This window comes from Ambystoma mexicanum, chromosome 11 (genome assembly GCF_040938575.1).
Source record: "Ambystoma mexicanum isolate Mex_15411 chromosome 11, UKY_AmexF1_1, whole genome shotgun sequence".
NCBI classification, from domain to species: Eukaryota; Metazoa; Chordata; class Amphibia; order Caudata; family Ambystomatidae; genus Ambystoma; species Ambystoma mexicanum.
Window position 1 is genome coordinate 1,266,251,983 of NC_090934.1, and position 15,638 is coordinate 1,266,267,620.

Here is a 15,638-nt window from a genome sequence, read left to right on the forward strand (position 1 = left end):
GACAGGCAACTTTTTAATACTGCGACCATACTTCCTGACTCCATCACCTTACCATCATGGAAGCGTGGCACGGCTTATTCAACTATAGATTACATCTTTGCCTCTGAATTCCTTCTAGCTCGATTGACAGATTTCAGCATGCACCACTCAAATCAAAGTGACCACAATCTTCTGGCTATAAAATGGACAACTGCAAAACCATTATCAGCTCATTACCCAGGAAGGATTGAATTAGAAGGCAAAGGCAACCGAGTAAGAGTAAGTCGGGCAAACATCTGGGCGATCACAAATTCATATGGAAGTAGCCAGTCTGTATTAGAGGTCGATTACAGACCACTTTTGGAACCTTACAGAGCCACGATGAAAGGTTTGAAGGGGAAAAACAAAGAACATCTTTATCATGCACACAATTTTGATGCCCTCTTGGTGGCACAGCGAAACATACTACGCAGAGCAAAAAGGAGGGCTGCAAGAAACAACACACACTCCAACAGGTTACATGTTACCGAGACAACAAGAGTCTACAAAAGTTGGCTACGGCACCATCGTCTAACATTACATCAACAGGACTCTGAAGCTATGTTAGACCGAATCCGTAAATCTAATTCCAGAGATTTTTGGAGACTTATCAATCCACGAGCCAAAGAAGTAGACTCAATGTTGCTAAATAGCATCTCGGAAGCAACATGGATTGGGTTTTACTCAATATTGTTCAGATCTCCTGACTCTTGCGATGTGCCTTTTCCATCACTGTCAACAGAACCTTGGGTCGCCCTTTGTATAAGACTGAAATCCTGGGTAAAATCTCTAAGTTAAAGAAATCGAGGGCCCCGGGGTCCGATGGTCTATCCAATGAAAATCTGAAATCCGCGCCAGAAGATTGGACAAATTTATTGAGTATGATTTTCCAAAAATGCACGAACTTGAGTACAATCCCGCCTTCATGGACCTCAGCGGTCATCATCCCCATATTTAAAAAAGGTAGGAAGGATGATCCTAGGAACTATTGTCCAGTGGCTCTCCTGGACGTCATAGGGAAGGTCTATGGATCCCTATTGTTGGACCACTTCAACCATTGGGCGAAAAGCGTACCATGTAACGACCCTCTTCAATCCGGGTTCAAAAAAGGAGTAGGAACCAGCATCAACATCTTTATTCTCAGCCTATTAAAAGCAAAAGCCCGAGAATCAAATCAGAACTTGTACTTGGCATTCATAGACCTCTCCCAGGCCTTTGACTTAGTCAATCGAAGGAAACTTTGGGAAAAACTCAACAACTGGAACTGTCCACAGGAGATCTTAAATCCCATCAAAGCTCTACATGCTGCTACAACAGTGCAGGTGTGTTTGAATACTAGTGGTCTGCTTTCATCAGCCAAAACAACTAGCAGAGGGGTCAAACAAGGTTGCCCTCTAGCTCCGGCTCTTTTTCTTTCATACTTTGGGGATTACAAAGAAACATCAACTACAACACGAGCATTTTCCCCACAATTAGGCAAGGAGAAGATCCCAAGACTCTTGTGCGCGGACGACCCTATTCAACTCGACCAGACCCCAATTGGCCTACAATGCCAGCTAACTGCACTGACCAAATATACAGCTGCCAATGACCTGGAAGTGAACAAACAAAAAACAAAGATCATGGTGTTCGAAAAAAACAACAAGAGGAAGAAGATCAATTCATGGTTCTTGGCGGGAAAGAAACTTGAACAAGTAGCAAAATTCAAATATTTGGGGGTTCTCATTGACTCGACAGCTAAAGACTTAGCGAAGCAACGCCACCTCTTGGAAAAAATGAAAACCCTCATCTCACAAGCGAAAATACTGGACAAAAAATATGGGCGCTTCTCATTGATGCCCTTACTTAAATTCTATCGGGGCAAAGTTATCCCAACGATTACCTATGGAGAGGACGCTATGCCATCTTTACCTATCTCACTGTGGTCCAAACTGGAGAGCCTTTTTTGGCGTTCTGTGTTGAATCTACCGCCTTCCACTCCACTAGCTTTGATAAGACGTGAACTGTCTCTTTCATCTCTGGAGTCAATAGTAACTAGGGCTTCTGTTATGTTATACAGGAAGATCAAAGATCCTTCTTCCCCGACAATTTTTTCATTGGTGCAGGCGGAGATGAATCTAGGTACAAGTATACTTCTGTCCAAATGGGAGGCAATGTGCATAGCACAGCTTGAAATCTGTGGCAGCTCTATGGAAGAACTTTTGGGTAATCCAACAAAAACCAAAACTCGCATGGAAGAAATGGATTGGATAAATACACTCGACAAAGCCTCTGAGTATAAGCTGACTAGCAACCTACCTCCAACATGCAGAAAATTAAATACAATCCAACCATTTTTGACAAAACATCCAAGCAGAAAAACCCGGAATACTCTACTCCGTGCTAGGCTCAATTTGCTCCCTACGAATGAAATCCTGCATATAAGAGGCCTTTCTTCAACTAATATCTGCCGCTTTTGTACTGACACCCAACAAATCGAAACAGTACGGCATCTTCTTCTATTGTGTCCAGGAACAGACAAATATAGATCGCCGTACCTGCTTCACCATTTAAAGCAAGCTTACTTGGTCGACGAAGCACTCTGGTGGGATCGACTAATGGGAGGCTTGAGACCCTCTTGGACAATAGCAGCCACCAAAATTTTAGATCAAATCTTTCCTCACACAGATTCGCAGTCTGGGCAGAATGGACCCATCTAAGCACAAGCACAAGGGGTGAAATGCGAGGTTGGGCGTTGGATGGACCACTCACCAGGAGGGCTGAGTGTGTCTTTGAACTTGCTTTGAACTTGCTCATGCTTCCCTTAGCTACAGCTTCTCCTGACTTTGGATCTCTTCTCTGCTTCAACCATTCTGTAACGATTTTTTTTAGAAATTGTACATTGATGTTTTTTTTTTCTCATCCTCTTGTAAAAATCACTTCGGTGATTATATACTCGTAATAAAAATAAAAAAAAATAACCTGTGTGAAAAGGACTGTGCACTTCAAGAACATGCATTGCCAAAGTCAATAGTTTGGGCTTTTGTGTTGGTGCTGAGAAACACACTTTGCGCATAAAGAGCAATCATATATAAATCGTTATTTTTGTCTGCCATCAAATCTCTGGGCTATCCTCATGGCATCTATTTATACTATATATAAAATGTATATTACATTATATCAAAGTTTGCTGTTAACAGGTGATGGGGCTATCTCAAATGTATAGGGTTATTTGTGGACGCCATCAAACGTCTGGGATATCCTCATGGCATCTATTTATACTATATATAAAATTTACATCCAATTTTATATCAAATTTGATATACACATTATAAAGAAATATGTATCAAAACTATAAAAATGCATATTAAAATTGTAGGGGTTCTTATCACGGCTCTTATCAAATCTATATCAAATAATTTTGGGTCAATCAAATTGATATAAAAAATCTGGGGGGCAATCAAATGTATATAAAATGTATATCAAAAGGGCCATGGAAAGGGGCAGGATTAAGACCAGAAATGGGGGAAGGGCCACCTGTCAAATTTAACATTGAGCAAAAAGGTACCCCCTATAACTACTAAGAATAAATGCCACATGTAGGAGTCAGAAAACTGTTCTTTGTCCACCTTACTTTGTCCTTCCAGATTTGGGATCCACTATGGGAGGCACCTTGAAATCAGAATCTACACCCTCAAAGTCCAGCTATGAAAGGCAATTAAAGAATCCCCAGTCAGGTTCTAAACTTCTTGAAAGCAGCAATTCATTTTGAGTTGGAATACGTCGCTGTATATTGGCTTGTGGACATGACCACCTCTTGCAAGAACAGTTAAGGAAACAATAACCACATAACTTCTTTCCTAACGTGGCCCACCCACCAAATTCTCAAAAATAGAGTTTATTGCTTAAACTTCCCCCTGAGGAAACACTGCCCAACCCTAAACGCCACACTTCGCCTTACAACAACATCTTATATTTGGAGTATCAGGTGAAGAGCTTAGAAAGCTACAAGCTTGCGTTAAATATAAGGGCTCAGACTGAAGATTTAGTGAAGTCTATACAAGATCATTTCAGAGCTAGAAAGCAACTCTCATTTGATTGATTAAGATACACACGCCCCTATGCTCCAACCACAAGCTTGTCAGTCTTTACTGCACAGATGATCCTAATAAGGGTGAAACCCGAATGCCGTCATGCAATAGTGACATCATTATGCTAACGCGCTGATGTCGTCCCGTCAATAAATAACTCATTCAAAATGGCGACGGTTTCATAATCATGCGGAACACCGCCGCCAATTTGAAACAAAATCGGTAACCATCAACAGGCGGGAGAATGTATATCATAAAGCAGGTATTGAACCAAATGTCAAATACTATTGTTCATGTACAGCCAGAATATGCATATTAGTTGCAGGTGATGAATTGAAATAACCTGTGCACACACCTAAGAGGCATATGAATAAGCATCTCATTTACAGGTCAAGCTTTATACATTACCATTTAGGTACCAAGATAACACCACATCTGGCACGTTCACCACAACTCAAATATATATATATATATTTCTGAGGCTTGTGGAATCTACTTAGATCGCATGCTGTGCATAGGCCGACATCTAGTGGAAGCTGTGGAGTATTAGCGTTGTTGTTTTCGAAATTCGAAAAGGGACGTCGACTTGGCGTGCCAGTAATACTATCCCTAGTGTGACGTCCACTGTACACATGGTCCTTCACGCATCAAGGTCCCTTAGATTGTTTTTTTTCCGCCATCATAGACGGACGCTTATAGCAGAGTTCTCCTTTGGCATATCGCCATTTATTTTGAACAATTAATGATAGTTTATTCTTGCTATCCTTTATAATCACCGACTATCAAGACCATCCACGCCGGTGAAAACAAAGAACGACCATCGGAAGACTCCCGGCGAAGGATCCGTTCCAGCCTTGGAAGGCCGCTACTGGCTTCTGCCCAAGCAGTAGGTAGAGAGGGGGGTGGACATTTATAATGTATATTCCCTTTCTTACACACTATATTCGCCTAGCTGCAGATATATTCCGTAATGGAAAGGACCCCCTTTAAATTGTGCCCCAAGTGCAATAAGAAATTCCCTTGGGTAGATAAACACCTTGTGTGTAATTTGTGTCTCCCACGAGACCACGTTGAGGGTTCTTGTCGAGGGTGTAGGCTCTTCATGCCCAAGACATTAAAGTACCACCTTACTAAACGCTGGGCCCACCACGCCAAGCAACTCGAGGCCATGGAAGTGGAGGGTGCCTTTAGCGATGGCAGCAATGCTGCGGTATCCGACGCCGAAGGCGAGGGGGCGACTCTGGTTACTCAAGCGCAAGCCCCCGTCCCTGAGAGACAGGCCGGCTGCCTTGTTGTGGGGACAATACCCGGCAGCAGGAGCGCTTCATCTGCACCCACCACTAAACACACAACCCATGGCCGAGACTCGACACACGGGTCAAGCGGTAGGCAGCACAATAATGTCTAGGGAGAGGTCTGTTGAATCCCTGTCCTCTGGGCACTCTCGTTCGAGATCGCCACACGACAGGCCCCGGCCGTCAAAGGACGATGGAGTCGTCGCACGAAAAACCACTTCTCGTGGCCGATCGTCCACTGATGAGGCTCCGGTTCAGCCCACACCCGAGATTCGACATTCTGCGTCAACTCAGGTACAAGATCACATACAGTCGGGATTGGCCCACTTAGTCAGAAAGCACGCTTCTGAAAACCAGGGTAAAGAGAGTGAGTCCAAGACAAAAGTCCTCTGAGACACCTCAGATGGAGAAGTCACAGGAGGGTAGGCCAACTCCTAAGAGTAAAGAACCCTCATCACATGATTCTTTGTCTTCTGCCCTAAAGAAGAAGGCTCCTCCTTCGTCCTTAATTCCTCCCACACCTGAAGATTTAGGGCTCCCCTCTCAGCCACCAGTCATTCCTAGTTCTGCCCATTGGTCGGCCGAGGATATAGACAGGGTCATGAGGAGGATGTCCTTCATGGCCAATTTCTATGAAAAGGACCCTGACCATTTTACTAGCTACCACGCCACACCCCCCCACTACAGCTCCCTCTGGGTCACAAATTACTTGTCAACCCCCTGCTAAGAAGTCTTGCTCCGAGATTCCAGTGCAAAGCACAGTCATTGATCTCTATGACCAGGACTCAGATCATGAAGACCTCTCTATTCAAGAGGCAGTAGACCCTTATTACGAGGATGATGCAGCAGACCCTTATTACGAGGACAATGAGAACCCTGGGGTTAACCCCGAGTCAAATATGTATGGCATGGGCTCTCCTGTTAATCAGGACCCCCCGGTCACTGACTCAGCCATTGATAATCAAACTATGCTAAATGAAGTGCCCGTCAAGGCGGCAGAGCATTTTCAGATCGCTACAGAGGAGGAAGAACAAGATAAGGATTTTGTAGATGTAATGCTAGGGGATAAAAACGTTGTTTCCCAGTTTATCCCTCTCCTCAAATTCATTCAGCGGAAGATAGAACCATCGCTGTAGACCCCTAATCTTACTAGGGCGTTGAACCTTCAAGAAACTATTTAGACCTGTCCCTTCTGACCCATTATACATCAGGGGCAACTAAAACCTGATTCATTAGTGGTCACTACAACAAGAAAGAGGGCAGGCACTCCCGGAGCTTCCTCTGAGGCCCTGCCTGACAAGGAAAGCAAGAGGCTTTACACTATGGGCAGGAAGGCGGCCTCCTCTGCGGCATTCCAAACCAGAATTGCTAACAATTCTACCCTGTTGGCGAGCTACAATTGCCACAAATGGGATGAGGTTTCACCCCTATTGTCATCGGCCCCAGAACCACTTAAATCTCAGCTAGACCAGGTGGCCGCACAAGGGAGGGCAGTGTTAAGCTGCTTATTGAAAACCAATCTTGACGCCGCTGACAAGGCCAGCAGGATTATAGCAAAGGGGACAGTTATCAAACGCCAGGAGTGGTTGCGCCAGTCAGGTTTTAAACCAGAGACGCAAGCCACCCTAATTGACATGCCCGTTGAGCCCAATGTGCTCTTTGGCAAGGCCGTCCAGGACGCCCTGAAAACAGCCGAAGAGGAATAGCATACTCTTACATCATTGGGCCAACTGACCAATAAACCATCTGGCCAGAGGGGAAATGGCAATTTTCATTGCTTTTGCAGCCGAAATTCACTGCACGGTTCCAATTACAATCAGAACCAAGGTACTTTCTGGGGAAACAATCAGGGTCAGTCCTCCCAGAATCACCCTAGAGGTGCACGTAGATCCCATGGTTGTGGTAGGGGCAACTCCTCTTGAGGTGGCACCCCACCTCAGAAGCAGTGACTATCCGCTTCAGGTACCCTCCCATGCCTCTCCAGTGGGAGGGCGCATATCCAAGTTCACCCACGCATGGGAGGGAATCACCACAGACAGATGGGCGCTGTCCACAGTAGCAGGCAGATACTGTATAGTGCTCCTCCAACAACCCCGCAACCGCCCCCCTCGACAGAAGATCCATTCCAACGAACACCAGCGCATCCTCCTCAAGGAGATCACCACACTTCTCCTAAAGGATGCGATCGAAGTCGCCCCAGCCGACCAGGTAAACAAGGGTATTTATTCAATTTACTTCCTTGTGCCAAAGAAAGATCTAACAATGCACCCAGTATTAGATTTATGCCCTGCAAACAAATATGGCAAGCCACAAAAGTTCTGCATGACTACGCTACAATAGGTAATCCCTCTACTAAGAAAGGGGGATTACATGGAACACTGGATATGAAAGATGCATATTTTCATATTTCAATGTTCCCAGCGCACAGAAGATTCTTGCGTTTCAAGTTAGCGAACCAGCACTACCAATTGAAGGTGCTGCCCTTCGAGATAGCATCTGCTCCAAAGGTATTCACAAAGGGTACTGGCGGTGGTGGCAGAACACCTGCGCAGAGAGGCAGCCCCAGTGTACCCTTAACTGGACGACTGGCTCATTACAGGGGAGTCCCCCCTTATTTGCAGGCAAAACATTCAAAGAACTATCAACCTTCTCTGTCAATTGGGCTTCTCCATCAAAGTCAAGCCTAGTGCCAAGCACAAACAAACAGTTCCTAGGAGTTGTCTTAAACACACAAGAGGGGTTGGTCTTTCCATCAGAGGATAGAGTCCAACATATGGTACTGCAAATACTACATTATCAGGCCAGCCGCCAGATAAGGGTACGCAAAGCTATGCATTTGCTAGGCATGATGGCATCTTGCATTTACCTGGTACCTCACCCGTGCCTGCGCATTCGACCCATGCAGAAGTGGTTGGCAAAACAGTGGTCTCAGGCGAGTGGTCAGTGGGACGATCTAGTGGTCGTTTCGCCAACACTAGTACAAAATATTCGCTGGTGGACGAGAGAAAATCTGTTGAAAGGGAAACCCTTCTACGAACCAGAAATGCAAGCTATTGTCACAACAGATGCCTCGCTCACTGGGTGGGGGCTCATTATCTTCACCGCACAGCTCAGGGTCTGTGGTCTCAGGCAGCAGCGCAGAACCACATCAACCTTCTGGAACTGATAGTAGTATTCAAAGTCCTTCAGGCATTCGAATTTCACCTAGCGAACCAATTGGTGCAAGTCCTGACAGACAGGGGGGCACACGCTCTCCAAATCTGTCCAGGCTTGCGCATTAAATTTGGAGATGGGCACTGAAAAGGAAGATGTTCCTATCGTCACAGCATGTTCCAGGGGAACTGAACTCTCTAGCGGACTCACTGAACAGAGATCCCTTACCAGAGGAACACGAATGGCAACTACACGCAGGGGTCATAAAACACCTCTTTTCTCAATGGGGTTCTCCCTCAATAGACTTGTTCGCTACAAGCGGAAACAGTCAATGCCCAGACTTCGCATCCAGGTTCCCCCATCCAGGCTCCAAGGGGAATGCCCTATGGATGAACTGGTCAGGGAAATTGCATACACTTTTCCCCCAACACCTCTCATGAGGAAGGTGGTGGACAAGATCCACAGGGAACATATGGCGCTCATCCTAGTTGCTCCCATGCGGGCAAGACAACCCTGGTATCCACATCTGCGCAGACTGGCGATGTGCGATCCCATCAAACTCCTGTGCCCGTACAATCTGCTCACTCTGCACGGGGGACAAACAGTGCACCCTCAATCTCACTCAATGAACTTGGCAGCATGGCTCCTGAAGACATAGAATTCGGACATCTTAATCTGCCACAGACATGTATGGATATCCTGAAAGAAGCAAGAAAGCCTAACACTAGGCACTGTTATTTTGACAAGTGGAGGAGATTTGTAATTTGGTGCCAGTCAAAACAAATTAGACCAGTAGAATGTACTCCTTCCCACATTCTAACTTATCTGCTTCACTTGCTAGGTTCAGGGTTAGTATTCAACTCTTTAAAAGTCCACCTGGCGGCTTTGCCATCCTATACCACCTCCCAGGATGACTCATATCGTACCTGTCATCAAAGCATTCATGGAGGGAGTAAAGATACTCCACCCTTCAATTTCAAACCCGTCGCCAGAATGGGATCTCAATGTTGTACTTGCTAAACTCATGGGACCCCCTTTCGTGCTGATGCATAAGTCTAGTCTCAAACACCTGACTTACAAGACTGTCTTCCTAGTGGCTATTACTTCCATAAGAAGAGTTAGTGAAATACAAGAATTGTCAGTGCAGGACCCTTTCTTTGTCATACACAAAGATAAAATGGTTTTACATACTCACCCAAGGTTCTCCCCCAAGTTCATCTCTAAATTTCATGTAAACCAGTCTATTGAGCTACCGGCTTTCATCCAGAACCCCACCAGCTCAGCTGAGGTAAAACTCCAGACACTTGATGTAAGGAGGGCGGTCCTTTACTATGTAAACAAGACCAGGCCACTAAGAAAAACAGACCAACTGTTTGTCTCCGTGCACCAGGCAGAGAAGGAGACCGCATTTCAAAGAATGCCATCTCCAGGTGGATAGTCAGATGTATAGAATTGTGCTATTCGCTATGAACCAAGACACTGCCTTTTACGCCCAGGGCTCACTCCACAAGGAGCACAGGAGCCACTCTGGCCTTTATTGCAAATGTCCCTCTAGACAGCATTTGCAAAGCAGCTACATGGAGCTCAATACATACTTTCACTCAGCATTACTGCATTGACACTCATTCCAAGACAGAAACACAGGTGGGACAAGGGTTCTAAGACACCTCTTCATCACATGAACCTTCTCACATCCCACCACCTTCTCCCAACACTGCTCGCTAATCTATGCACAGCATGTGATCTAAGCAGATTCCACAAGCCTCAGAAGGGATACATTACTCACCATAATCGTATTTCTCATGCTTGTATCTGCTTAGATTCACATGCGCCCACCCTTCCCTCGGCGAGAAGGCGCATGGATGCTTATGAACTTTTCTGATACGTATCTGCTTGGATACTTCTGTACTCACGCTACACTTCATGCTACTTCATGTCAGAAAAATAAGCATCTGAGGGACCTCGATGCGTGAAGGACCATGGGTACAGTGGACGTCACACTAGGAATAGTATTACTGGCACGCCCTGTCAGCGTCCCTTTTTCGAATTTCGAAAACAACTGTAATACTCTGCAGCTTCCACTAGCTGGCCTATGTACAGCATGTGAATCTAAGCAGGTACAAGCATCAGAAATATGATTACGGTGAGTAATGTATGATATATATATATTTATATATATATATGTTTTGCAGGAGGTGAATTTAAACCTAAATAACTTGCTGATACACACAGATTAGGATGTATTTGACAGATACCGGTGGAGCACAGTGACAGTGGGGTAATGGAATTGTCCAATATACCCTGTTTACACAATATGGGATGCACTAATATTTCTAGCATGGGTGGTTTTGACCCTTTGTGTCTTTACAAAATGGACCAATTACTTACCGTTGTCTCAATGGATATTTTCTCATTCTCTCTTTTGATGCTCTCCTGCAGGTGAAGTGTAAATCCTACCAAGAATTGTTTGTAATATGTATAAATGGAAAAATAATAGAGTAGGAATTATGTGTCTACCCTAGGAATTACGTGTCAAGCCTAGAGAAAGCCACTCCTTTGGCGAAACATTTTCACATACACCATTTGGTTAATGTTGGCACAATCATGAATGCATTGGCATGCAGGTGTTAAAGAAAGGGCACAACATATTTGGATTAAACAAGCATCAAAACACACTGAACATAGCTGAAGAGTGTAGTGATTAACAACTTTGAACTGTGTGCACAAGGTTAGGGGGAATTGTGTTATTACGTTTTCGCTAGCCGTTTGATGTGTTACACCAACAGTTGCTGACAGTTGAAAACAATTCAAACATAGCTCTATTTTTCTTGATGCCAAAATACATTTTTTGGTTGGTGCTGCACACCCTAACAGTGTTCATTATTTGCACCTTATATGTATAAAATAGTTCTGCCCTGTGTAAGGAAGGCATGGTATCAACAGTAAGACAGACACAAGTGACCACAGGTCAAGTATTTTTTTTTTTTAACTTACACAAGGGAGTGATTAATGCCTATCTTAACCTAAATCTACAGATGGGAGCAAGCTACGACCATCAAATAATAATAATGCAGTCGACATCCTAGTGAAGTCTTATCAAAATAAAAGGGCCTATACTAAAAAAAAAAATATTGCCAGTCCTTACAACTAATTTACAGATAGTGTAGCATAATGTTCATGAAAAAGAAAGAAGTGTTCACAAAATTAAATGTCAGGACATTTTGGCCACTGGCCTCCCTTCCCCACGTTTTTGGCACAGGGCAAGGTGGTTCACTTGAGCAAAGCAGGCACTCTGGCTTCTTTGACGCGAGGATTCAGTTCGATGTCCAGCAACAGTGCCTTCTGTGCCCAAGTCTCTTTTCTCATCAAAGTCTCTTGATTCAGAGGGCCTGGTGTACAAAAAAAATAAGATACACAGTTATTTTTTTCTTACAGGTATTTAACTCGGGTGCTCTACCCTGGATCCCCCTCAGCCGGGCTCAGATCCCTGTTATTTTATGATTGTTACTGCGGATCCCCTCTTCTGGGCTCAGATCTCTGATATTGCAAAGTTCAGAGAATATTTTTTTTCTCGGGTGACTACTGGTTCACCCCATATCCCCCTCAGCTGGGCTCAGATCCTTTCCCTTTTCCAATTAGTCTCCCTCAGCCAGGTTCTGACCAATTGTATTTCCCTTTGGTTTATCAAAGACTTTCGAATGTGCACAGGATTTAGCTTGACCCGTTGCAGGACCACTTCGATACACACCTCCGTTTCACAATACAGTTGCCATTCAGTTGGATACCTAACAGAGACTTTTGAATGAGCACCTATGTGGTGCCGGACCACTCTGTATACAGTATCTCACTTGGCCTCCAAAAGTTCATTCACTCCTTTGGTTTCCAATTATATTCACATCGCTCATCACATGCTTTTCACACCCAGCCGCTGGGTGTACCTCAGAGTCTCACAGGTCCCCAGCACCCTTACAAGTCCTCTCCGCACTTGCCTCCGGGCCTGCACTTGCCTCACTACTACTGCACTTGGTCAATTACCCATGAGAGTGGCATCTCTCAGCACTTACCCCAGTTTCTTACTGACTGGGTGCAATTGGACTCCCCCCTGCACTTGTTCGGCCCCCCTGCCCCCTCCCTCTTCTGTACCATCTGTACACTTGCACGATCTGAACGCACCACGCCCTTGATGATAGTCTATCTACCTTCCCTGTATCCCCTCCTTGCATGGTGGCACCTAATGCACTTGGAAAAACTGCAGAATGGTTGTCAGACCCATTTGCTGTTATCTACACTGTTTACTGTACTATATGCACTTACTCTGCCTTGCAGACTTGTATCATTCAGAAATTTAAGGGCTTAGAATGACTGTTGTTTTTCCCCCTTGTTCTCTCCTTACTTGCGCACTTTGAAACACTTGCCTTGTGCATAGGCGCTTTACAAATAAACATTACCATACCATTGTCCTCTTTGGATTTCTTCATACAACGTTGGCGCTTGCATCCTTGGTTCAAACACAAGCTGGTCTGCTATCAGTCTCTCCGACTCACCGGCTGTGCTGTCTTTACTGGCACTGCTTTGTTGTAGGAGCCAAGGACAGTACCACAGTGGCAATCGCTCTTCGCTGTCTTGGTTATCGCTGCAGGAGAGCCCTGGATACCTTTGGTGCACAGTGTAGGTTTGTTCAGCTTTAGTTCCCGGTCTTAGGCTTCTTACTTTCCAAGGTTCATGAAAGTAACAGTCTTTAAAGGTCAAGGGCACTTCCCTCCTTGCAACCCTCTCTGGTCTCGCCATCTTTCTCCTTATATTAAACTGCAATTTTGGAACTGCTGTTTCCTCGTGTGCTTTTCCTTACTCAGAGTGTGCTCTCGTGATCCGCCTTTCATCTGTGTGGGGAAGTGTGAGGGAAGTCAGCTGTGTGTAATGATCAGTAATTGCCTGACCTTGCCTGACCATGGTATTGGGACATGTCAGTTATACGGCTCCAGTGTTAGTTCGTTGTTGCTCACAGTGAACTGTCAGTGAGAACATTTTCGTGTTGGGAAAGGGGATGGTGTGGTTAAGTTCCTAGGTATCCTACTTGGTAGGATGGGGAAAAGGTGTTACAGGGAAGGGGATAGATACCACGTCTGACTGTCCGGTCCTCCACTTCCACTCCCTGAAGACCCCTCATCCAGGTGATCCCCCCGCACTGGCCCACCCCCAGGAACTGGATCCAAAAGCGATGGCCATGTCCGGGCCCCCTGGATGACAGATCCCTCTGGGGACTAGCGGATGAGACATCTTCATGTTTTCTCACACCTGTAACACAAAGAACATTTTCTGGACTTAAAGGCTTGCATTTGGGCTCATTTGCATATCCACAATCCGAACGTGGCTCCGAATGTGAGGTGAACTTCTAGTAGCTGCTACTGGGTGGTGCTGTGGCATGTGTGACTTGGCTCAAATGGCTTATTCTATTTTCACATTTAATTTTTTTCATACTTTTTTAAACATGCCATAACTTTGCTTATGTTTGGTACATATTCCTCAATGTCCAAACCACAAGAATGTCAGACTGTACTGCGCTGAAGATCCCTAATAAGTGTGAAACTGGTGTGCTGTCGTCCGTAGTCTTGAGAACTGCCTGTCTTGGGTTGATTAAGCTATGTATAAAATAACACTGTACTGTAAGACAAAAGACCATTTTCTGGAGCTAAAGGTTTACAGTTGGGCTAATTACCCTACCCATTATACTTTGCTCATGTGGCTCCGAATTGGAGGTTAATTTCCAGTGATGGCTACTGGGTGGCGCTGTGCCATGTGTGACTTGGTTCAAATAGCTTATTCTAATATATATTCATATGATAAATTCTACTCACATGTGGGTTCTCTTTTTATTTCTGTCCATGTAAGGTCCTCCTATTCAATGGGGAGGTGGAAAGAGAAGAGTTTCTCCGGCAGGTGTCCAACAACGGTATTACACTCAGCATCTCCATGGTGAAGGAGCAGATACTCTTGAAGGAAGCGGTTACCAAGAAGCAGAGAAAGCAGATCCTGGAGACCTTCTTCCGACACTCATTTGCACAGGTACACAGTTTACATGCCAACATCTAGTCACCCAGAGACCAACCTTACTCGTAGTCATTCTGCCCTCAACACCTGAACACCTCTTGTGTTCTTGGAGCCCAGATATGTCCCTACTCCCCAACCATTTCTTCTGTGGTCCCCCATTGCTGCATGCTTCTCTGCACTGCATTAACAATATTTCTGCCTTGAAAATAATCCTCATTCTGAGGGGGGTCACATACATCCTTTTTCACAGTGTAAAGAACCTAGCAGTCAAAGTTTCTTAAAAATAAAATACCCCAGGCAGCAATCTGTCTCCATCAAATGCTTTCCCTTCTATAAGAGTGCTCTGAAGTTGTTATTCCACCTCTGTTTTAACATGGTCTTTCCATAGAGACCTTTGTCACAATGAGCCTTCGTTTATGAAAGATGAAGTGGCATGTGTTCTACAGTTAAGCAGTTATCTGACACAAGCCAATCTCTTTGGGCTCACATCAGAACATCAGAAGCTGATTCTTGCTGTCCAAGGAAGTCAGTGTTGGCAATTTAATTGGTGTACATTTTCATACATTCCAAACACAAGATATTTTATTTAGGCTCTAAATGTCACCATAAATGTTCATTCCAAAATCAGTGAGGTCCGTACACTTTCCTAGTTCTACAAAAGTATTAAAATATGGAATTTCTGTCATTAGAAGAAGTTCCTAAGAAGCATTTGGTGAAACTGAATGCTTGTAATAATGATGAAATAGAGAAAATCCTGCAGAATTGGAAATCATTTACTGCACAAAAGGCCATGGCACACTACGGTCTTGTATTTCTTATTCATGATTTTACATTTTTCCTTTTTGTAACGAGAGTTAGAGATGGATCAGGCATATTTTTTTTATTTGATTTAATTGTACAAAAAATGTGTACAAAATGAAAATGACGCTCTTCTGCAAGGAGATTATGTAGAGAGGAAGGCGAAACAAGGAGAGAACCAATTCGGGAAGAAACCTTAAGACAGTGAAGATGATGAATTTAGAAGAAAGTAGAGTAGAGTAGAATAGAATAGAGA

General features: G+C 44.6%; 1 protein-coding gene across 2 annotated transcripts in view; it reads left to right on the top strand.

The window, feature by feature from the left end:
• The window catches only part of LOC138504310 (dual oxidase 1-like), a 1,064,761-nt gene that overhangs the window by 909,164 nt on the left and 139,959 nt on the right, over nt 1-15,638 (top strand). For both annotated transcript variants that reach the window (XM_069624719.1, XM_069624718.1), the window contains exon 18: nt 14,426-14,599. In XM_069624719.1, the coding sequence (XP_069480820.1) occupies nt 14,426-14,599 (174 nt within the window). The remainder of the gene's footprint in view (nt 1-14,425; nt 14,600-15,638) is intronic.